We start from the raw sequence: 23,424 nt of genomic DNA, 5'->3' as shown, positions 1-23,424 counted from the left end.
ACAAGGCATTCATTCACCCCTTCCCACGGGCAGGCGGGTGCTCAGCCATCCCCAGGAGAGCAGGGCTCCATCACGCGTAACGGTGACTTGGGAAGACAAACGCCATCACTCCAAACGTCCCCCCTTCCTCCTTCTTCCCCAGCTTTATATCCTGAGCATGATGGCATATGGTACGGGATATCCCGTGGTCAGCTGGGGTCAGCTGTCCTGGCTGTGCCCCCTCCCAGCTTCTTGTGCCCCCAGCAGAGCACGGGGAGCTGAGAGAGTCCTTGACCAGTGTAAGCGCGACTTAGCAACAGCCAAAACACCTCCGCATTATCACCGCTGTTTCCAGCACAAATCCAAAACACAGCCCCATGCTAGCTACTACGAAGTTGTTTAACTCTATCCCAGCTGAAACCAGGACACATTCCTAAAAGCGGCTAACTTCTAGGAGAGCGGCCACTGGTGGTTTCAGGGACGGCAGGAGCCAAGCTTCACATCATACTCTCAGATTGAATGTGAGGTTTACCATTCTTTTGTCAAACAGGCTTTTGTTGGCTAGTTCATTAATGAGCTTCATTTATAGATACATAAAAATATATATATATGGGCCTATTTTGGCAATGGAATTATCTTCCTGTACTTCTGCTTTGTGGGAGAACTGAACTATGACCCATGCTGACTCATTTAGTATGTGAGCCTTCATCTTTTTGCTAACTGGCAAATAGAGTTCATCAGTGGAGCACAACAGCTATTCAGTGATAGTTTGGGATGGAAAAAGCTGTGTCCAGTTGATAATACACAAAGAGAGCTGAGAAGGCAGAATAATTTCTAAATTCCTAAATTTCTAAAGCTGAAATTTAGGCCGGATTCAAGTTTTAGGCCATGTATTCAGGTGACTTTCATTGCAGGAGATGAAAAATGCTCTTCAAACCTTTTCACTTTGAGGGATAACTTGGTCATAGTAGAATTCATTCCATGAGCAACTTTTTTTTCCTCTGTCCATATCTCTCCTCCTCTTTTTTAAAAGGCGCCTCTTATTATTACTTTTGGCAGAGCTTTCCCAGTGTACAGGGGTTGCACTGAGTCATTCATCTAATGGCCCAGCACTGGGGAGAGGCTTGTCTCTGGGAGCAATTGCCTGATTCACCTTCAGACTCTACAGCTGCTCTCCAGGCTGCTCCTGTTCCAGAGAGGGTCATCTCAGTCTGTATGGTTACATGAGCTGCTTTATCAGCTGGTATGAAACTCTAGTTTATCATCATTATCTGCTCCCTGTTATAATGCAAGGGATATTATTTGGTGCACCAATCAGCACTTTTTCAGCCCTGGTTCTGAGCTACCGTTCTGGTAAGAGCCTCTTAAGGTAAGAGGCAGAAATTAAAAAGTATTTATGAGAAAAGCACAATTTGGTTAGCAGGTATGGTTGGTGAAAGCTGTGTGGATATAAGACCACTAATTACACGGATTCAGTATCCTGTTCGATCCTTTTAGAAGTCTAGATTGCCCTGGTACTGCCTCTTTTTTCAGTTATTTTAAGATCCTAGTGAAATATGTAGCTTTTACTGCCAGTTACGGGAGTATCCCTTCACACAGTGTTTTTTACCATATTATAAGAAGTTAAGATTGAGAAGTCTTATTAGCTAAAATCGTGTCTCTTCCCATAAAGCGCTATGGTAGGATTCTTTCCTCTCATCCATTCTTTCCATTTGCTCTAAACTCCAGTTGCTATGGCTTCTACTTAGCCTTTCTTTTTGAAGACTTTTTTTGTAGCTGGCTAAGTCAGTAAGCTTCTGCCTAAATCTTCCATTTCTATTTCTTCATCTCCATTTCAAATATATCTTCTTTCCCTATGGTGTGTTATACTCTTCAGATGCTTGTACCCTTGCTCTTAGTCACCATTTAGTGAAGTAATGCTTTGTATTCCCTTAATCTCTTCTTGTAATTCAATCTTCTAGCTTTCAGTTTTTTATTCTTCTGAATTCTCTCAAAAATACCCTTCTTTTTTTTCTGCATTCTGGGATATGTTTAAATGTATGCAATGTCATAAGCATAGTCTTACCAGAAGCCCACAGAGGGTATTTTTTTCCTGCTTTTTTGGGACTACAGGGCTCTACCTATGCAGTCAAAAACTGTTGTTTTTTTCTTTTTTTGCTGTTTTGGAGCATTGAAAATTTTTGTACTATTTTTCCCACTCTTGCTTTTCAGACTTGCTCCACATCACTGCACTCCTTTCTTTTTCATCTGCTGTAGTTCTGGATTATTTTCCTCCAGATGGATTGCATGTATTCTAAAGGTTGCTTTTTTTTCATCTTTCTTACACGTGTATTTTTAGCTTCCAAAACCTTTCCTCCACGTTTTCAAATCTATTCAGTCTAGCGGGATTTGCTAACTAATTTGCTGTTTTCCCCTTTCCCACATCATGTTTAATTTGCTGTTTTCCCCTTTCCCACATCATGTTTAAAGATGCTAAAAATATCTTATTTCTGACTGCTTTGGACTTTCAGCTTTCTGCCTATGTGACAGGGTCACAACTAGACCAGTCTGAATTAATTTGGTTCAGGAACCTTCCTGTGGGATGATGTTGAGTATCGTTTTAACATTCTGGTGTGTTGGTCATCTTTGTGCTGTCTGTAGGACCAAGTTTGTTAATCTCATGAATATTATTCCTTCATGTAGTTCTAAAACTTAGTAGATCAATTTACAGGTATTTATTCTGTCTTGAATTTTGGAATAAGACTGTTCCATAAGTTCGTTCTACTTCTCAGGACATGCAAAACAGAAATAGAGCTGTAAGTAGGAAACTTCAGAATATTCTCGGTACACTGTCTTTACAGTGGCTGCTGTATATATATTTAGTTGAGTAAAAACCTGTTTGCAGCTTCGCCAGCATGCAGTAGAAAAAGGTTTAGGAAACCTGGTGAAACTGTGTTCTTCAATCATTAATTTAATGCACACATTAGAGAGAATCAGAAAGCACCCTTGGTGCCTCTGTGCCAACAGCTTGTAATACAAAGCAATTGTTGCTTGTCGTCTTAATTAAAAATAAGTCACAGCCATGTTCAGAAACAATGCTTTGTGGATATTTTAGATTTACATTACTTGCAAAACTCCAAGAGAAAACTCGAGAAATGCTACGTCAGATTCTATGAAAATTCTTGTAAGTTGTCTCACAATTGTTGTTTCCTTCCCTGATGCCTTTTGATTCGCAATCGATGAAGTGGGAGAGAAGGGCTCGGCAATGTGGCCTATAAGTCACTGCAAAAGCATGGCAACCTGCTGAGGAGTGAAATACTGTGATTATTTCTGTTCCCAATTAAAATGGAAATACTCTTCCTCCACATCCTTGACTAGCAGTCAGTGGAATGCAGGTTTCTATTCCTCAGAGACGTTCCTCCACCTTGCTGTTGAAATAGTGGTTTTGAAGATGTGTGAAACTCTAATATATTTAATTGCACCTAGAAATCCACTTGCTGCTGGTATAATTTTCAGAGTTGGAGAGAAATGTCCCCGGCAAGAAGTACAGCACTTTTGGATTGTACTGAGGAGCATCTTGGTTATACAAGTGTGCATTGTCTATATACGTCTTGCTCCTGATGTTTGAGAGAGATTGGGTGGAGTTCTACGGGTCAGGGCTGACTTGATTTGACAGTTATGAATTGTGCTCAGAAATAGAGTAAAAGTACTGAACTTTTGCCAAATATGGTAGAGTCATGAGCTAGAGGTTCATGGGTTTTTTTTGTTTGCTCCCTTAAGATTGATCTGCTTAGCATTTCAGATGGAAACCTGGCTTTGGTAAAGATCAAGGTTTTTTTTTCAGACTGAGGCTTAAAAAGCTCTCTGGTAGTGTTGACTTTTATCAAGAAAGGTATGCCTAAAGCTTTGGGGTTTTTTTTGTTGTTTTTGTTTGGGGTTTGCTGGGGTTTTTTTGCAGCCCTAGCTACCATCTCTGGAATTTATCTGTAGCTGGAGAGTACAGGAAAGGAATTCCTTTTAGCAGACCTCTAGCTTGGAGTGGTACAGGTAGCAGTGGTACTGGGAATTGTCTGGAAATATTTGAGTTCCAGAGATGGGAAGCTTGGAGAAAGGGCTCCAAATATGGAGTAAGAATAGGTTTTGCAGCCTATTTTGAAAGCATAGGTAGAACGGATCTCCAAATAAAGAGGATCTGTTTTCAAGCTGCTTGGGTCTAGGGTGATTTCTGAATTCCGTGTGATTCCTAGAGTATACAGAGGTTAAAGAACTTAAAAGAGCATGAATTTAGAAACATGGTTGGAGCTGAAGTTAGTTAAAACGTAGAAGAGTAAGAATCATATTGCCCTGGATCTGCTAGCAGTAAGAAAGAAGGCCAGAAGGTAGTTCTATTTCTGGCATTCACAAGTTCTGATGCCCTTGCAATGTTTCATGTTTCTCATTTTACCCAGAGGAAGCTAACTCTAAATATCAGAAAAACACAATTACTGTAATCCAGATTAGAATAAAACTTGGAAAGGGGCTTTTAAGCTGAGGATACAAAAAGTGATATAGGTCATAGAAAAATTTGATTGACATAAAGCTGAAGAGGAAGTCATGCAATTTGTGGGGATAAGGTGACTTAGAATCATAGAATGCCCTGAGTTGGGAGGGACCCACAAGGATCATGGAGTCCAACTCCTGTCCCTGCACAGGACACCCCCAAAATTCACCCATGTGTCTGAGGGCATTGTCTAAGTGCTCCTTGAATATCATCAGGCTTGGTGCCGGGATGCCTCCCTGGGGAGCCTGTTCCAGGGCTCCGCCACCCTCTGGGGGAAGAACCTTTTCCTAATATCCAACCTAAACCACCCCTGGCACACCTTCCTGCCAGTCCCTTGGGTTCTAACTTGGACTTAACCAAGCCCCATCTCAAATACTGTGTTGTGCTTTGAATCTGGAAGGAAATTCAGGCTGTGGAGATCCAGAATTAACTCTTGACAAGACTACTGGTATTTGGAAAACATCTCACTGAAGTGGTTGGTCAGTAGCCTGGATGGAATAGAATATGTGTACTCTTCCATTGTAAACAGATAGAGAATTCCAAAAACTGCAGGAAGCAGACAGGCACACGGGGTTTTAGGACAGAGCCAAGCTTTTTTTCAGCTTATTAACTCTTAACGAGGAGAATACACAGAATATGTGAGAAGTTGCACAATTCTACTGAGTGCTGCTGTGGTCTGTTGAGCTTCATGCAAGTGTCAGTAGAACGTACGCAGTGTGGTCTGCGAAGGTCACTGCCAGACCTCGTGGACTCACTGGGTGAGCTGTGAATACTCCTGCAGCCATAAGCAAAGGGACTAAGCCTGAAAGCAAATGGCTGTGCACATTTGCTTCGCTGGGGTGCAAGTTACAGTTTTGTCAGAACCCTTGATGATGTGAAAGGAAAACTCATTAGGAGAATATATGGAGATGGCTTACTGTAACATGTTACTTCCAGTGGGAAAGTTCCTGTGAACTAACATACTTCTGAAAACGGGCAGTTTTCAATAAAGAGAGTAAACGTCTTGCTGTGTTATTGAAAAAGCGTGCTTACTGGTGTGGTCCTTTGGATCTGCTCTTGAGGGAGATTTTGACATCTTCGGGTCGACACGGGGAGCTTCTGACAACTCAGAAGAACTGCAAATAATACATTCAATTACTGCCCAAAGAAATTTTTCACTGTTGGCAGAAGTTGAACTGGACAGATGTTTCTCAGACTACCAGAAGCCCAAGCAGAGTCACAGACTGTGTCTGCTTGTTGGTACTGGGAAGAGGGCACGGGGACAGAACCTTTTTCTGACTGATACGGGAAATCCTACCTTTTAAGATGAAGCGGAGCACAGTAGTCTGGTTGAGGACAAATAGTTTTATGTGCTCTGTGTATTGGCAGATTCTGTCAGGTAACTTTAGAAAAACAGAGCATATGCAAAACCCGTGTTGGTAAGCACCGCTTACGTAGGGTGCTGTAAGAAGGAGCTGTATTCAACATGATCAGAAAATGCAGCACCACCGTAGCGTTGTAGACAGCATGAAGATTTGCATAGGTGGGCACGTTTGAGTATAAATGCAGGATTTGGGATGTTGTAAGAGTTAGTTAAATTGCTGTCTTTGCCATTTCACCCATATCTGCATGAAGGCTGCTGAGACAATTTACCAGAAACTGTAAAAACTTGTTAGGATCCCTTCGTAAAACACTGTTTTAATATCTTATGCGATGGTTAAACATGCGAGCAGCGTCAGTTTTAGCAAACTGGTGTGAAGAAAAGACAAATGACATCTATTCAGGATGTTTTTACTTCATGGGATGTGAAGCTGAGAGCCAAGACCTTTTGTTTAATATGGGGTCCAGTATCAGGAGTGCTGAGCCCATCTGCCCCACAGTAGCTACTGTTAGCTTTGGTGCGGTTGGGTACATAATTTTAACTAGATAGATGGCAAATGTGGTTCTGCATCTGAGATGGTTTATATACAGTCATCTCATCAGATAGGGGAAGGGAGCCAAGGTGAATGATTACCAGATTTGCACTAAACAGGCCATGGGCTGAGAAGAGATTTGCAATTTCATGAAGATTTTTTTTTTCAGTACTGCTTCCTACCATCTTTCTTGAATGAAATTTAAGCCAACTCCTTCCTCCAGTATTTATTCCTTCCAGACATGTAGGCAGCTGGATGACAGCCTCTTTTCACCTAGATGAGGGTGCATGTAGCTCTGTCATCCAACATATTGTTGACATTTGATCTTGTATGCTGTTCTGTTGAGGCTCAGCAGACGGAGAGCAGGGTAGAATGGCAGCTGTGCACAAATCCTTTGCTCTTGTCATTAGATCTTTAACATATTATAGATTTTGCTGTTACAGTCTCAGCATGACATTTAATGGGGAATTCACAGGTACTGCTTTTGGTTTGCAGTGTGAGTTAAGGGCAAAAATAAAAAAGCTTGTCACTCCTGCCATAGAAGTAACTGTATTTTTATTAGATTGGTCCAGCATTGAGAGCTGTCAGTGATTTTTGCAAGAGATGGCAATAGCTGGGGGCACACTCCTGTTTGCACAGTTCAGTTCACTTTTGTGCATCTGCACTGAATATATACATCTTCTGTCACACTAACACCCCCTATGGCATTCCTCTTTCGCTCCTTTCATCTGTTCCAACCACATGCACGCACAATTAAAAGGACAATTGTTTTGTTCAGCAATTTCTTGCTTACTCAGCCCTAGGTTTCAGATCTGGGCTTAGGCTGGTCCCCTAAAGGGCTTTTTGGAGGCATTACCCTGGTTTTGCAGTCTTTGGGAGACGGGTAGTAAATTAACGAGCCACTTCACTGTGTGTGTGTTATTTTCCTGAGTGAGAGCTTTGTTACCTGAGATGATCCATTTCTTCATAAGACCTAGTTCTTGGTAATGTTTTGAAGTTTCCCATTAGTTACTTTAAAGTCCTTTCCCATGTAGAAGTTGCATGGCAGGCTTGTGAGATAAAGTACCAGCTGATAATGCCAAGAGCTCGCCTAAAGAAAGAAAGGGTTAGGTGTGCTGTAATGAGACTTCTCCTGATTTGAAAGATCAGCAGTAAATGACGTGATCAAGTATGATCAGGAAGAACCAACAGTGTTTTACCTTTGCATAAAGTTCCTCCATCCAACAGAAACTTCTGGTGCTGTTCTGTTTTAGGAATTAAGTCAAGTATCCTCTGTTAAGGTTTTAGTTGTTGCTCAAAATTAAGGGTTCTCATTTAATTCAGTGTGGTTCAGGAAGCAAAGCTAGGATTCTTCTGCACTGACAACAGGTGGGCAGAAAGAGGTTTGTTGTATTGGTAAAGATGGAAGAAGAATTTCATGTATGATCCTATTGCATCTGGGGAAGATAAATGGAGTTGCAAGAAATTTTATTTGTGCAGAGCATTAGATGATAAGGTCCATTTGAGGATAGGACTGACAAATACAAAAAGATAAGTGCATTATTTTTTGTCTTTTCCATTTTAACAGGGAAGATCTAATGGAAAGACGTGTATGCTTTTGGCAGGAACCAGCTGTGGGGGAGGGGTTGAGACCAACCTGCCGAATAAGAAGAGACTGGGAGCAAAAAAGCAATTTTATTCCCCCCATCTGATCATGGGAAATGCATGCCTTTTTCTTTGCACCTGCATATAGATACAGAAAGACTCCTTCCACACAAAGGGGAGACTTGCCATGTTTCGAAATACTGATGTACATTGTCTCGTGAATAAGTTCATTGAGCCTCGGGTCAGTTATCCCAAGGAGTGTTTGTTTTGCTTTGCATTTAAGGCTCTCTGCTCTAGACAAGCTAGGCTTGTGTTCTGCTGCAGAGGGCTCTGGGGTTTGTGGCAGTGCAAGGCATATGCCTGAATTTCAGCAGCTGTTGTGGAATTCATAACCAGAAGGCAGAGCAAAGAATGTAATCTAAGCAAAAAAGGGGTAGTGTTATGTCGTCTTATGCTTCTGGACTTTAAAAAGTCACAGACTGACTTAAACTAATTGGCAGCATTATAGAAGTCAGTCATGCAGGTGGCTTCCTGGCAGCTGAGCAAAGGATGTGTAGTGCTTTCAGTAGAGTGGTAGATGCTTCGTAGCAATGTATCTGATACCCTGGTGTCAGAGGTGAATTAGTTAAAACATTGAAAAAAAAAAACCAAACAACAAACAAAAAACAACAAAACACAGCCCCAAGGTGAGATCTTTCAGTGGCAACACCCTATTAGGATGAGTAAGGCAAAAGGAAAAAAAAAAGGTAATTTATTTAGGGACTGTTCAATCTCAGTGAGGTGCTTGCAATCAAAAAAAAATGAAGCGAAACTTCAAGTTCTTGTTCAAGGTCAGATTGTGGAGCAGAAGATGAAGAGCAGAGGCGTGCTTTCAGTGAACTTATTGTGGATTGGCTGTGATTTTGGGGCTGCATCTGTATGACGTAGTTCATGTAGCTTAGTTTGTTAAAGCGTATTACAAAATGAGGTACCTGCACAGAAGCTGTAGTATAGCTGCAATGACACTGGCAAAGCTGCGCAGCCTCCGCAATTACTTTGGTGGTATTACCTGCACCCATATGAAGAGCACTTTGTTTACTACCATAAACTTTAGATCTGGGCCAGCACAAGATGCAAACGTTGGCTGCCAGTACAGCTAAACCCATCCAGCAGAGATCAACACTCCTTTCCGAAGCACTTTTCTCTGCAACCCAGGTCAGAGTGGTTATGAAGCTGTAGATTTTACCAGTCCTCCCAGTAGGAGGTTTCTGTTGGATTTAGCACACTAGACGTTTCTCTTCCTGTGTGTTTTCAGTCAGCCTCTGGTGACAGCAGCAATTCAGTTAAAAATTTGTAATTAAATATTAGGCTGGTGCCTGCTAAACCCACCTCATCTGCTCCAGCCTTTCCTCTCCCTTTACCTCTCAGGATGGAGCTTCACGGATGACAAGATTTCCCCATGTAAACAAGAGAACAGCTGCACCCCCTCCCCATGCAGTCTTTATCAAGGCTGATCTAACAGCCCAGTTTACTGCTTGGGCTAAGCAAAGGTAATGGCTTGAAATTTATTGGCATCTCAAAAGGTGATGCATCTAGTCAAGAGCAGGAATGCCTCTATTGAATTTAAAAAGATAAAAAGCAAGAGTTCCTGCTGAGTTTCCCTACCTGTTTGTGCCAACCTTCTCTTCTCCTCCAGCTTCAAAACATGTTTTTACTTTCTTGAGTGCCAGAGAGGAGAGGAAAGATCCTACTCTGCCAAACAAGTACCGTTCAGCACACTTTTGCCTTCCGTTGCTCTCCTTAGAGGTGGGAAGGCCTTGAACAAAGAGACAGCTGTGCAGCTGACGTGGTGCCCCTGCTTTGGCCAGGTATGGTTCTGCTCGGACCAGGTGAGCAGTGGGGCTCCGTTGCCAGCCCGCAGCGGTAGCACAGGCTTGGGGCAGCCTGATGCTATTCTGATGACTGACAGAATCCTGGTAATTGCCCTGTCGGTTGTTTTAACCCCAGCTTCTTTTTTTTTCTGGGATTGGCAGACCCCAGAAATGGAGGGAATGGAGGTGGAATTTGAAGAGCGTTATTAAATAGCAGCAGCTTCCCTGGGACCGAGTGGGAGGGGAAGAGGGAAACTCTAGGCCAGTAACTAGGGCTTTGCAGAGCAGAGGCTTTTATCAAAAAGTTTTCTTACCCCTCCAGGGCAGGTACAAATTAACTGTCGAGCTCTGTGCTTATGTATTGTGCCCTGGGCCTCCTTCCCACGTTAAGTACAGTAGTGAAGAAGAGATCATCAGGAAAAGTTCCTTGAGGCTGTTGATTGTCATGCAGCCTCTCCTGACTCTCTGCCATAAGCAAATATTTAGTTTAATACCTCAGCGTTGGCTGTGGCAGATGCTACAGCACCGATGTGCCAGCACTAACAATTTGGAGGGGGAGCAGCAGCAGTGGACCTGAGGTGGCCTTTGCGCTCCGCATGCAGCTTGTTTTCTGAACACTTTGAGGACCTTTTTTGTTTTTTTCCTTTTCCTCATGCTTTATAGCTCTGCTTTCTCTGAGCCATCTTGTCCCCTGCTGAATTCAGTGTTGAAGAAGTGGCTGTGAAGTGATGAAATGAGCTGTAGGGAGGTCAGTAGACGATGTACGTGCCCATTCCTGTTCGGGGAGGATAGAGAAGGCACACCAAAGAGATGAGTAGGTGCTTAGCTACCTAGACAGTTTTCGGTATTTCTAGAGAAGGACTTTTTATCTTGCTGACATCCCCGGAACTCAGAGGAGAGGTGGAACCCCTGAAATGACAGAATACTTCTGGAATCTCCAGCGAAGTGTGGGGAGATCGCCAGAGGCAGGGCTTACATTTGTAAGCGCCGGTCAAGCAACTGTTCTGTGTAACCCAGGCTGGGTTGTGTGGCCCTAAAGGAAAGGGGTAGGACCTTTCTTGCCTACTGAAATGACATTTATATGTTGTTGCCAAGAAGAGAACAGCTTACTATACTTACGTTGCCTGTTTGGGTTTAAGCTTCCATAGGGGTGTTCTGAAGCTCCCACTCCTCAGAATTCATAGTGCTTATGACTAGAGAAACTAGAGAAACATATCATTCAAAATTCTGTTTCAGAACAGCATCTGTAAACAAATGCAACTGCCAACTTCATAAAATGCTGAATTACCACATCTGATGGTGTGGCTATGGATTATTGATTTAGTAGTGTAGTGGTGCGAAGAGTAAGTTTGACATTGGTTACGGTGAAGAGCCTAGAAGCCTTCTGTGACTGCAGGCAGTGATTAGGGGCTGATAAAGTGCAATGCAGTATGACGTGTGTCCTAAATGAAAATGCCACCCTATTAAAAATAAACTCACTGAAGGCTGTGGTAGAGCGTGGTGGGCACCTGAAAGATTAGTGGACTTTTGCGACAGTGGTTCTAAACTGGTTCCTGAACCCCTTGGCCATCAACATAGCTGTTGTGTATGGCCTGAGACTAGTCTGCAACCAGCCCTAATGAAAGGGAACTGGGGAATTATCAACTTTATACATTGGTATTGCTAGTTTTAAGAGTGAGGGTTGGAAGCAATCTCTTGATCTAGAAGCTTGGAGAATCATGTTAGAGTAGGATTCCTATGACAACTTGAATATTATTCCTAGAAGTTCAGAACTATAAAGCCTGGACAATCCCACTGGCAAGGACATGTGGTCACTCTGTGGTATGTTTCCAGGCTGGGTATTTTGGTTGAAATATCTCAGTAACTTGTTATAAGATGTAGCAATGGAAACAAAAAGACCAAAAAGAAAAAAAAAAAAAAAAAGCCAAAAGGAGTTAGCTGTGATCTATGGAGAATAATGCTTCCTGGCAGGCTTCTGACCTTCTTTGAAGAGAGGGACCTGCAGGTGTTGAAGGAACTTTAATTTTTTTCTCCACTCTGTGGGTAGAGTAGGGGGTCTTGCAAATGGATGCAATTGCAACAGCCAGTCTGTATGACTGCATCAGATTGATTAGCTGGGTTCTGGTTACTGCTGCGAGTGGTGATTATGCCAGTACAGCTGCTTTCTCTTTTTATGTACTAATTACCACACGCACGGATGTCATCACCCTTAACACTGCATGGAGTTGTCCCATTAGCGTGGGAGTGGGAAGCAGCAGGGGAGGGGAGCTCTTCGGCATGACAAGCTGTTTAGAAGTGAATGGAGTGGAGTGATGAAGCAACTATTCTTACACAGGATTTTTAAGCCATCTTGTCTTTGAGATTCTGCCCTTGGCCATCGTTTTTGCAGGTTGTCAGAACCAGACCCATGTCCCCAGCAGCATTTTCCATGGGGTGCTATCTACCGCAAAGTACCTGGGCGCTGAGCTGTAGCTAGCAAGTCTTCCCCCCTTGACATGGCTTGTTGCAGAGCCTGTGGGACAACGGGTGTGCAAACTGACCTGCTAGTGGAGGAGAGCTTGTGGCTCACCCAGGAAGGCAACTTGTCTAGCTGTGATACCTTGCAAAGCCATTCTCAGAAGAGAAACTGTTTGTTTCTGACTTGGCAAAGAAGGATATGATGGAAAACCCGCACAGTTCTTGAGAGATTTGGAACGCTTCTTTCATTAATAATTTATGCTCCCAGCTCTGGCGGACCCCTCCCTTTCTCCTCCTCCCTCCTCCTCCTCCAAATCCAGTCTCCCCATCTCAGAGTGCACCATAATCTCCATGGTAACGGGTGCTACCGTCGTACATCCGATTACCCCTGCCCCCCCCCCCTTCTTTTTCTCCCCCTGCCCCACTCCAGCAAGCAAGGCAGGGAGGGAACGGAGCAGACGTGACAGAAATGGGTAAGAACTAGATAAACCCATAAGGGCCTGTTCCTTCCATCCAACCACCAAGCTTCTCTGAATACACGAACTGCTGAGTGTCAGCCAGGGTGAAGAGTGACCAGCTTCTGTCATACAGAGTAATCCTTAAGAACTTTTCTCCTTGATGTGGTCTCCTCAGAGGACAGGTTAAATGTGTTACTGATGATGGGAAATAATGTGGCTATATTGTTTTGCTCTGACTTATACTTTGTTTGTGTTACAACGGTCAAGATGGAGGTACTAACCGTTGGAGGACACGCAGTTAAGTGGTCTTTGCCTCAGACTTCTCAAGTTAAATTGTCAACCAGGCAGGATGTGGGTGGTCAGTTGAGCTATGGAGAAAAACAGGTTTCTAAGCTGTCATCCTGAGCCCCAGCTTGTTATAGTAGCTGATGAGTCCCACCCTAATGAATTCTAATTACTGCTTCAGGTCAGCTTAGCGGTGCAGTAGTGGTTAATCTGCATTCCCATCTACCTTTATCCTGTTGTTCCAGCACATCCTCATTCCCTTCCCTGCTTCCTGGTCCAGCACCATCCCCTTTTCTGAGGAGCCTGGAAGAAAGGTTTTGGGATGGATGGATGGTTGCACACCAGAAAATATAATGAAAATGTATCTTTCACCTGGGACTTATCCCATTGAAAATCTAGATTGGAAATCTGTGTTACCTGTAGCGATGATGGGTTTAAATCCTAGGTAAATTTCTGCAGAAATTCTGTTAATGAATTGGGCTTGTAAATGCAGTTGTCAGTCGTACCCTTCTGAAGCCATGATGGAGTGTGTTCTGATAGCCCAGTCCACTGAAGCAGCTTGTCCCTGTCTATTCCTGGTAGCCAAACCAGCTCATTACCCTTTATCCACTTCCCATGCCTTTGTTTTTATGATCTACATGTGTCAGATTTTCTGGCTAAACGCAGTGTTGTCAGTGTTACCCAGTTCTGGCTGCTGGATGGCAGGGTGCAGGAAAGCATTGTGTTGTACAAAAGACATTAGCTTCTTGGAGTTGAAGGGGATTATCTACATACATGTAATCTGTTTCACTTCATCGCTGTTGCTTTTCAAGCTCATACACCTCAGAAACCGAGCTAGTGCAGACCAGAAAGCAGAGCTTGCTATTGGTGCTTTGTGCGCACAGGGTTTTCATTCACCTGCATTAATGCAGCCTTTGGGAAGCGCTGGCCTAGCAGCTCTTCAGCTTCTTACTTTACTGCAGGTAAAATGGGTGGTGTCAGAAGGGGACCTGAACTGAGGGGTTTGTAACTTGCGTAGTGTTGTTCTTATAATCTCTGGATTTTGATTTTCCTTTGTGCACTGTTGGTGTGGCGGTTGGTCAAACTCTGAAACATTTTCAGGAGGCTGTTTTAATGTTTAAAATAGGAAAGAATTATATATTATTTTTCCCCAAAGTTTGGTTTGCTTAATAGAAACAAAGTTTTGATGCCAAAGGCACATGTACTTGCCGGTTTCCTGTTCCACTCTAGTGAGTTAAAATGCGAGGTGAAGGCCAGAAGAGTCCCAGATGTCCTGCTTTCTAATGACTGTACCACTTATCACTTTAATTATTTTGAATAGAAGGGCTATGCAGCCCACTGAGTGACATGCAGATTCTCCTGGGGTCAGAATTTCTCCTGCTCTGCAGCTGTGTGCGAGTCAGTCTGTTGAACACTTAGGGGCACATGTATGTGCGTTTCTAGCAGCTGCTTACTCTCGCTGCAACATCCTTTGAAGTGGCATGTCTCCTTGCTGCAGGGAGAGTGAACATTTGTTTGAGCCTCCTTGGCTCTCCTGCATTGTATTGTCCTGTCAAGTAACCTCCTGTTACTGTTTCAGAGAGTTTTCAACGTTCTGTACCCAATGCCTGCCGACCAGAGAAGACATGTCAGCATAAACTCTGCTCGCTGGCTGCCTGAGCCAGGCCTGGGATTGGCATATGGCACCAATAAAGGGGACCTGGTGATTTGCCGACCAGAGTAAGTGATTGCTTTACATGGAATTATAACTGCTTTGGCTGTTCTCTGAGGCTGTTTGAAGTGTATCTCATTAGCTCATTTTATTTCCCATGTCTTTCTAGGCTTTCTGGACCCTTTGTTTAACGTGTGTCTAGTGCAGTGTCTTTCAGTCTGTCTGGATTTATGGATTTCTAAAGCTTTCCAATGAGGACAGCAGATTTGAGCTGTTAGTGATATGCTTGCTTTCCTCAGCTTTCATGGACCCCTTGGAGTCCACTAACCAGGTTGAAAGCTGCTAGCTGCTGACCTAGACTTATCAAATACTTGTACAGTATTCCAGCATGAGATTCTATGAATTGCCAAGATTTTTGTCATGATTATGAGCAAGCCAGTGAATTGTTTTGATCCTCACTTGAAAGCCCAATGATATGATGTGTAGACTTCAGCGCGCTCTTATTTTTACAGTGCCATGAAGGGTGTAGCTGTCCCTTTGTAAACTTGAAATTAAACACGAACTAATTTAGATGTGGTGTGACACATATGATGACTGGGCGTCTAAGCAGTGAAACATGTATTGCTTTCGGTGTTCTTGGGGAGTCTCTGCACCATACTTTGAGACCCTTTTCTCCATTGTGTTGTGCAAGTGCTTCTTTTGTAGCTGTGTTTCTTTTATGCTGCAGGAACACTTCAGGGATTTCTCTACTTCAGTTATTTCCTGGTACTAAACTACCTGGGTATTCTTTTGCGTTATGCTTCATCTCTTGAAGTTCCTGGTAACTTAAAAGCTGGCACCTAGAAACTTGCAGCTTTGCTGGTGATCTTACCGAATGTGTGTGGACTCCATCTGCTGTGCACGAGATCAGGCACGTGGTGCCTCAGGAGAGTCATATGGTCAGTGTAGAACCACTGTCTTATATCAGAATAAATCGTCATGGTTTAACCCCAGCTGGCAGCTAAGCACCACCCAGCTGCTCACTCAGCTGCCCACGGGTGGGACGGGGGAGAGAATTAGAAGAGTAAAAATGAGAACTCATGCATTGAGATAAAGACAGTTTAACAGGTAAAGCAAAAGCCGTGCATGCAAGCAAAGCAAAACAAGGAATTAATTCACTCCTTCCCATCGGCAGGCAGGCGATCAGCCATCTCCAGGAGAGCAGGGCTCCATCACGCGTAACGGTGACTTGGGAAGACAAACGCCATAATTCTGAACATCCCCCATCTACCTTCTTCTTCCCCCAGCTCTATATGCTGAGCATGACACCATATGGTGCAGGATATCACCTTGGGTCGGTTGTCAGTTGGGGTCAGCTGTCCCGGCTGTGTCCCCTCCAGCTTCTTATGCACCCCCAGCCCACTCGCTGGTGGGGTGATGAGAAGCTGGAAAGGCCTCGACTCTGGTAAGCACTGCTCAGCAGTAATGAAAACATCCGTGTGTTATCAAAACTGTTTTGAGCACAAATCCAGAACATCACCCCATACTAGCTATTATGAAGAAAATCAAGTCTACCCCAGCCAAAACCAGCACATAAATACAGTTGCAATAGTGACTAATTCAGTACAGCCTTCTGGTGAAATCTGTGGTTGGAATTCAGATTGGACCGAGTTCAGTAGTACAGAGTGCCAGTGCTCTTCAAACAGCCCTCTTGTTCTCTTGAACATAATCTTTCATCAAGGCCTTATTTATACATGAAGTCTACAAGATATTATGATGGAATCAGCTATAATCACTCTTTTCCAGGATAAGTGGCTTTCTTCAAGAATAGTTGCTGTACTTTATAAGCAGAAGAATTATTCAGGAATAATGGCACTCTCCTCGAACTCTAGAGAGTTATTCTAAGTTATTTTCAGTATAGAAAAGTGGTAAGATCTAGTTTACTGATTATGGCTCATGAGATGAACTTGGACTAGAACCCAGGGAAGTGAAGGCTCCCTGAGGGTGGATGCTTTGATTGAATGTTCCAGAGTCAACCTTGGTCCGGCTGTCCTGGCTTGCCACACCCCACATTAGGTATCCATTCTGGTGCTTACAGTAGCCCCAAACTGAGCGGCATGTCTCTTCTTGGCACCTCACTAATTAAAGACATAGCAGGAACACTTTCATGGTATGTTATGGAAGGACTGTCAGTCCTTCTGCAACATCTCTGTGAAACCTTCTTAGCTCACTGTGCTGCTAGGGCACTCTATCTCCTTGCTTCTAGCCCAGCAACAATCGTGCACAATTCCAACAAAACTAAACTTACAGTATACTAAAACACGAAACAAGGTCACTGTAGAGGTGGGAGATTTATTGGCGGTTTGACAGAAATGCTTCAACAGGTTTACTGCTGTTTACTGGAGTGACTGGTGCTTCTGATGGTTATTGCAGACCTCAGGTGGACTGGTAGGTTCTTTTTGGAGCTGGACACCTGATACATTCTGTTCTCAACTGCATCGTTTGATAGACCAACAACAGCCAGAGTGACTTAAAAGCCTCTGCGTGAAGGTCTGGATATTCATCGAGCTGAGTAATTTGCATTTAGGCTATAACATCAGAACACACAAATGAGTGAGGCTCTGTCAGAGCAGAAGTGGCTTGTGGCTGTGATGTCTGCCCCAAATCTACTTGGAAGACCCTCCCAGAAGGGAAAAATCCTGGCATATAGATGCCATCTCGGTAGTTCTTGGCTTAATAGAATTAGTTTGAGGTTGGCATATCTGTTGATTTTAACTTGAGAAATGAGGGAGAAGGATGGAAAATATTTGTGTAGCTTCCATACATAGTAATACAGAGGAAGATAAATATTAAATAAAGGATTCAGCAGTTGTTAGAGTACTATATGGGGGACAGCCTAGCAAGCAGCAGGGATCAAGAAAACACTGTATCACTGAAAACAACCCCACTGTTCTAATTTGGCAGAGAAAACTGGTCAGTAGCAAACAACTGAGATGGTTATAATTCCTTGGGTCTTTATTCCCATGTACGATGGAGACATTTAAAACCAAGTACTACAGGGATCACATGAACAGGTTGGAATAGCAGCTGTGCCTCAAATACAGGATTTGAAAAGCATATGCTTAGGGCGGATGAGATGAGTAGACTGGAGCTATAAGGCGACCAAAAAGAAAAGGGCATAACTTGAAGCTCTGTGGGCTCATAATAAGAAGCTATACAAGTAGTCCTTCCAGACTTCTAAAGAAACAGTAATTAAAATCGGACATTTGGGGCTATATTGCTAAATTGGGGTAGCACTGATGGCAGTTTTTCTTGCAAATGGATATGGGGAAAGTCAGGTTATCTTGGCAATGTGAACTCAGTACACAGATTTATGGGGTATGCTTTGAAGGAAAGGACAATTAAAACCATGGGAAGCAGGATCAAATGCATTGCGATTCGACCAAGGTGGAGTATAGCAGGTTGGATACCTGTCCTTGAGAATTTTATGTATTTATTTTTAATTAAAGGGTCAACTAAGGGCTTGCATCAGGTCTAATACCTCTGCTTTTTAGTAAGGCAGTTCCCATGTTGGAACTAAAATAAAACTAGTTAATTTGTGAAGAATTAGGATTAGAACAAGATCTGGTAAAGAACAGGTGAAGGCCTGGCTAAAGGGAAGAATATAACAGGATTGAGAGCTGGACTCTGCTACAAAAGAGGTCATTGATGGACTTCTTTAAGAACCTGTTCTGGGGCTGGTTATTAATACTATTTATACTAATGCCTTCTAAGGGTGCACTGAATAAATTTGCAGAGGATGTGAGATCAGCCTTGTCATTGCAGGGAAAGATCAGAGTATTGCACAAGAACTGGATTGCCTTGAAAGTGACTGGAGAAATGAGGTAGAATTTAATAGTACAAAGTGCACTTAGTGACTAATAACACTGAGCTCAGTAGTTAAAATGACAGAGGAAGAGAAAGACCTGAGGTTTTAGTTGATTGTAGGTGTTTGAGCCATCAATATGTAAGGCTGTAAGAACAACAACAAATTTAGTTCTTGGATGAGATGCAAGGTGCTTAACAGCAGAGATAACAAAATATTACTATCACTGTAGAAGAAACTAGATACATAAGCTGGGACAATTTAAAATTCTTATGTCCATATTCAGAACTGCCTTTAAACAGGTGCAGTAGTTGAGAAGAGCTGCTGGTGGGATCAGTGGAGCATTTTTATCTAAGAAAAGCTGCAGCTTGGGATCTCTAGCGGGGCTAAAAAGGAGGGCTAAGAGGGGGTTTTATACCCTTCCATAAATCTCCAGGAAAGGAGAACTATTTAAATTTTTTGTTTTTTAATTAGAGAGCAAAGAGCCGTAAATTGGCTACGACTAGGTTGTCAAGTCATCAAACCAGCTGATTTCTGTGATAGCCTGTACGTTGGCTGGGTGGATGCAGAAGGCTTAGCTGTTTGGAGATGCAGCTTGGCTGCCTTACAGAGACAGGCATATGATATGAATGCTTGTGACTGGAGGTGGGACTGGACTGCTGAGCCATGAGGCACGTTTTCAGTATTTTGAACCCAAGGTCTATGTCTAAACAGGGGTTGACAAGTTGGCTCTCAGAGCTGTTGTGCTCTAGGGAGGGTAGGTGGTGACAGCAGTGTTCATCCACACTTGGAAATGCACCTAATGGACCTGAAAGAAGCCTGTAAGAGACTGTAATTCATGAGCCAGTACAGTAGCTATGAGGATAGAGTAAATGTTTCTATTAGCCAAAGATAATCCCTAGCAGGATTGCGTTCTGGTGAATAAAGGGAAGAAAGGACATTGTGTACCCACTTCCTTAGATTTCAGGGTGACACCCAGCTCACTAAACTGTGCTACTGAAAAGCATCAATTTGTTTGCTCTGCTTTTTATGTGATTAAATTGGAAGAAACTTCTAATGTAACATCAGGAAAGTTCCTCCTTTCCCAAATGCTCAAAGGCCAACCAACTCTACATTTTTTGCTAATATGTTAGTTTGAACATACAGTATTAGATACGGACTTGTATTGAAAACCCAGAGGTCCCAACTGTAAGTGAATAAATACTACTATGAGTAAGGTTAACAAATAACTGTCGTGGTTCAGCCTCAGCTGGCAACTGAACACCCCGCAGCCGCTCGCTCACCCCCCCCACCCCTGTGGGATGGGGAAGAGAATCGGACGAGCAGAAGAACTTGTGGGTTGAGATAAGCACAGTTTAATGATTACAATAAAATGATAATGATAAATGATTATGATAATACTGACAATAATGTTAATATAATAAAAGGGAAAAGGAAGGGAAAGGGAAAACGGGAAAAAAAACACAGAAACACAAACGACACAACCGCTCCCCACCCGCCGACCGACGCTGCCCGTCCCCAAGCCACGATTGCTCCCCCCCCTCCCCCGGCCAGCCCCTCCCAGCTAGCATACTGGGCATGACGTGACATGATATGGAATATCCCTTTGGTCAGTTTGAATCCGCTCCCTTAGCTGTGCCCCCTCCCCTCCCGGCTTCTTGTGCTCCCAGCAGAGCATGGGAGGCTGGACATGTCCTTGACTAGTATCAGCGCTGCCCAGCAACAGCCTAAACATCTGTGTGTTATCTCAACAGGTTTTTTTTCCATGCTAATTTCAAAGCACAGCACTATACCAGCTAGAGTGAAGAAAATTAACTCTATCCCAGCTAAAACCATGACAGTATCCACCCCTTATTCCATATCGTTGACATCATGCTCAGGTCCCATACTATTTAGTACAAATTCAATAATCCCTATCCATCTTCTCATCCTTTAACAATATATATATATACAGATTTTTCATTTATCATTCCCCTAGTCTGTGGAACACCCCTGTAAAATGCCTGTGAAATGTCCATTGAGTTCATTTAGTCCATGACTTTGGATTTCATCTCGTGTAAGGGTCCTTCAGAGAGGCGGTGTGCGTGGGGTCAGACTGTTGCATGTCAGTCCTTGTTCCATCACCGCTGCACTGGTAGTTCGTGCTCTCTCACTGCTGCACTTTGCTCGGTTCCACTGAAAGTTCATTTGCTATTATTATTAATTGGGAGATTCCCACCGTGATAACATTCCATTGATATGACATATAGCAACCATAGTAGTGATGACATACAACATCATATAGCAATTAACAGCATATTATTCAGTTCATTGGCTGTTTTCACCCAAAATTAAATCCCCCTGAGGTACACACCGGACTCCTCCATCCTCCCGCATCACCCACCAAGTGCACCCAGGTCCTCGAGCAAACGCAATCCCACGAGTGGGTTTGCCTCTGCTGGAAGCAGGAATAACCCAGACTGTCTTGCCCAGCATATTTTTTATGTGCACTACAGGGACTCCATCCCCTTCCACAGTACGTAAGGATTCTGACTGGGCCGGGCCAGCTCGCCTGGCAGATCCCCTCGTGTTGACTAACCAGGTGGCTTTTGCTAAATGTGTATCCCAGTGTTTTAATGTCCCACCCCCCATTGCTCTCAGTGTCATCTTTAATAGTCCATTGTACCTTTCGATTTTCCCAGAGGCTGGTGTGTGACAGGGGGTGTGATACACCCACTCAATGCCATGCTCTTTGGCCCAGGTGTCTATGAGGTTATTTCGGAAATGAGTCCCGTTGCCTGACTCAATTCTCTCTGGGGTGCCATGTCGCCACAGGACTTGTTTTTCCAGACCCAGGAGAGTGTTCCGGGCAGTGGCGTGGGGGGCAGGAGATGTTTCCAGCCAGCCGGTGGTTGTTTCTACCATTGTAAGCACATGGCGCTTGCCTTGGCGGGTCTGTGGGAGTGTGATACAGTCAATGTGCCAGGCCTCCCCATATTTGTATTTCAGCCATCGTCCCCCACACCACAGAGGCTTTACCCGCTTCACTTGCTTGATTGCAGCGCATGTGTCACATTCGTGGATAACCTGCGCAATAACGTCCATGGTCAAGTCCACCCCTCGATCACGAGCTCATCTGTATGTTGCATCTCTCCCTTGATGGCCTGAGGTGTCATGGGCCCACCGAGCTAGAAATAGTTCACCCTGATGCTGCCAGTCCAGATCCACCTCAGCCACTTCAATCTTGGCAGCCTGATCCACCTGCTGGTTGTTTCGATGCTCTTCAGTGGCCCGACTCTTGGGGACGTGAGCATCCACATGCCGTACCTTTACAACCAGGTTCTCTACCCGGGCAGCAATATCTTGCCCCAGTGCGGCAGCCCAGATGGGTTTGCCTCTGCGCTGCCAGTTGCTTTGCTTCCATTGCTGCAGCCAGCCCCACAGGGCATTTGCCACCATCCAGGAGTCAGTATAGAGATAGAGCACTGGCCACTTTTCCCGTTCAGCGATGTCTAAGGCCAGCTGGATTCTCCTCCTCCTTCAGCAGGTTCTGCTACTTGTCGTGTAGGACTCCATACAGCAGCCTTCCATCTCCGGTGCTTTCCCACAAGGCGACAGGACCCATCAGTGAGCAGGGCGTATTGCTTCTCATCTTCTGGCAGTGTGTTATACAGTGGGGCTTCTTCAGCACGTGTCACCTCCTCCTCTGGTGATATTCCGAAGTCTTTGCCTTCTGGCCAGTCCATGGTCACTTCCAAGATTCCTGGGCGACTGGGGTTTCCTACTCGAGCCCGCTGGGTGATCAGTGCAACCCATTTACTCCACGTAGCATCAGTTGCATGGTGTGTAGAGGGGACGTTCCCTCTGAACATCCAGCCCAGCACTGGCAGTCGGGGAGCCAGGAGCAGCTGTGCCTCAGTACCAACCACTTCTGAAGCAGCTCGGACCCCTTCATATGCTGCCAATATCTCTTTTTCAGTTGGAGTATAGCGGGCTTCGGACCCTCTGTATCCCCGACTTCAAAACCCTAGGGGTCGACCCCGGGTCTCCCCTGGTGCTTTCTGCCAGAGGCTCCAGGTAGGGCCATTCTCCCCGGCTGCAGTGTAGAGCACATTTTTTATATCTTGTCCTGCCCGGACTGGCCCAAGAGCTACTGCATGAACTATTTCTCGTTTAATCTGTTCAAAGGCTTGTTGTTGTTCAGGGCCCCATTTGAAATCATTCTTTTTCCGGGTCACTTGATGGAGAGGGCTTATGATCAAAGTGTAGCGTGGACTATGCATTCTCCAAAAACCCACAACACCCAAGAAAGCTTCCGTCTCCTTTTTGCTGGTTGGTGGAGACATGGCTGCTATTTTGTTGATCACATCCATGGGGATCTGACGACGACCATCTTGCCATTTTATTCCCAAGAACTGGATTTCTCGTGCAGGTCCCTTAACTTTACTTTGTTTTATGGCGAAACCAGCTTTCAGGAGGATTTGAACTATTTCCTTTCCTTTCTCAAAAACTTCTTCCGCTGTATTGCCCCACACAATGATGTCATCAATGTATTGAAGGTGTTCGGGAGCTCCACCTTGTTCCAAAGCATTATGGATCAGCCCACGGCAAATGGTGGGACTGTGTTTCCACCCCTGGGGCAGTCGATTCCAGGTGTACTGGACGCCCCTCCATGTGAAAGCAAACTGTGGCTGCACTCTGCTGCCAGAGGGATTGAGAAGAATGCATTAGCGATATCAGTTGTGGCATACCACTTGGCTGCCTTGGACTCCAGTTCGTATTGAAGTTCTAGCATGGCTGGCACAGCAGCACTCAATGGTGGAGTGACTTCATTCAGGCCACGATAGCCTACTGTTAGCCTCCACTCTCCATTAGACTTCCGCACTGGTCATATGGGACTGTTAAAGGGTGGGTGGGTCTTACTGA

The 23,424-nt window shown here is 44.2% G+C and overlaps 1 protein-coding gene across 4 annotated transcripts in view; it reads left to right on the top strand.

Moving 5' to 3' along the window:
• AMBRA1 (autophagy and beclin 1 regulator 1) overlaps window positions 1–23,424 on the top strand; it is a 151,821-nt gene that overhangs the window by 98,929 nt on the left and 29,468 nt on the right. For all 4 annotated transcript variants that reach the window (XM_064462605.1, XM_064462609.1, XM_064462607.1 and 1 more), the window contains one exon: window positions 14,604–14,743. In XM_064462605.1, the coding sequence (XP_064318675.1) occupies window positions 14,604–14,743 (140 nt within the window). The remainder of the gene's footprint in view (window positions 1–14,603; window positions 14,744–23,424) is intronic.

Source organism: Phalacrocorax carbo, chromosome 10 (genome assembly GCF_963921805.1).
Source record: "Phalacrocorax carbo chromosome 10, bPhaCar2.1, whole genome shotgun sequence".
Classification (NCBI taxonomy): Eukaryota; Metazoa; Chordata; class Aves; order Suliformes; family Phalacrocoracidae; genus Phalacrocorax; species Phalacrocorax carbo.
Note: the sequence above shows the minus strand (reverse complement) of the source record. Positions and strands in the feature narration are given on the sequence as shown.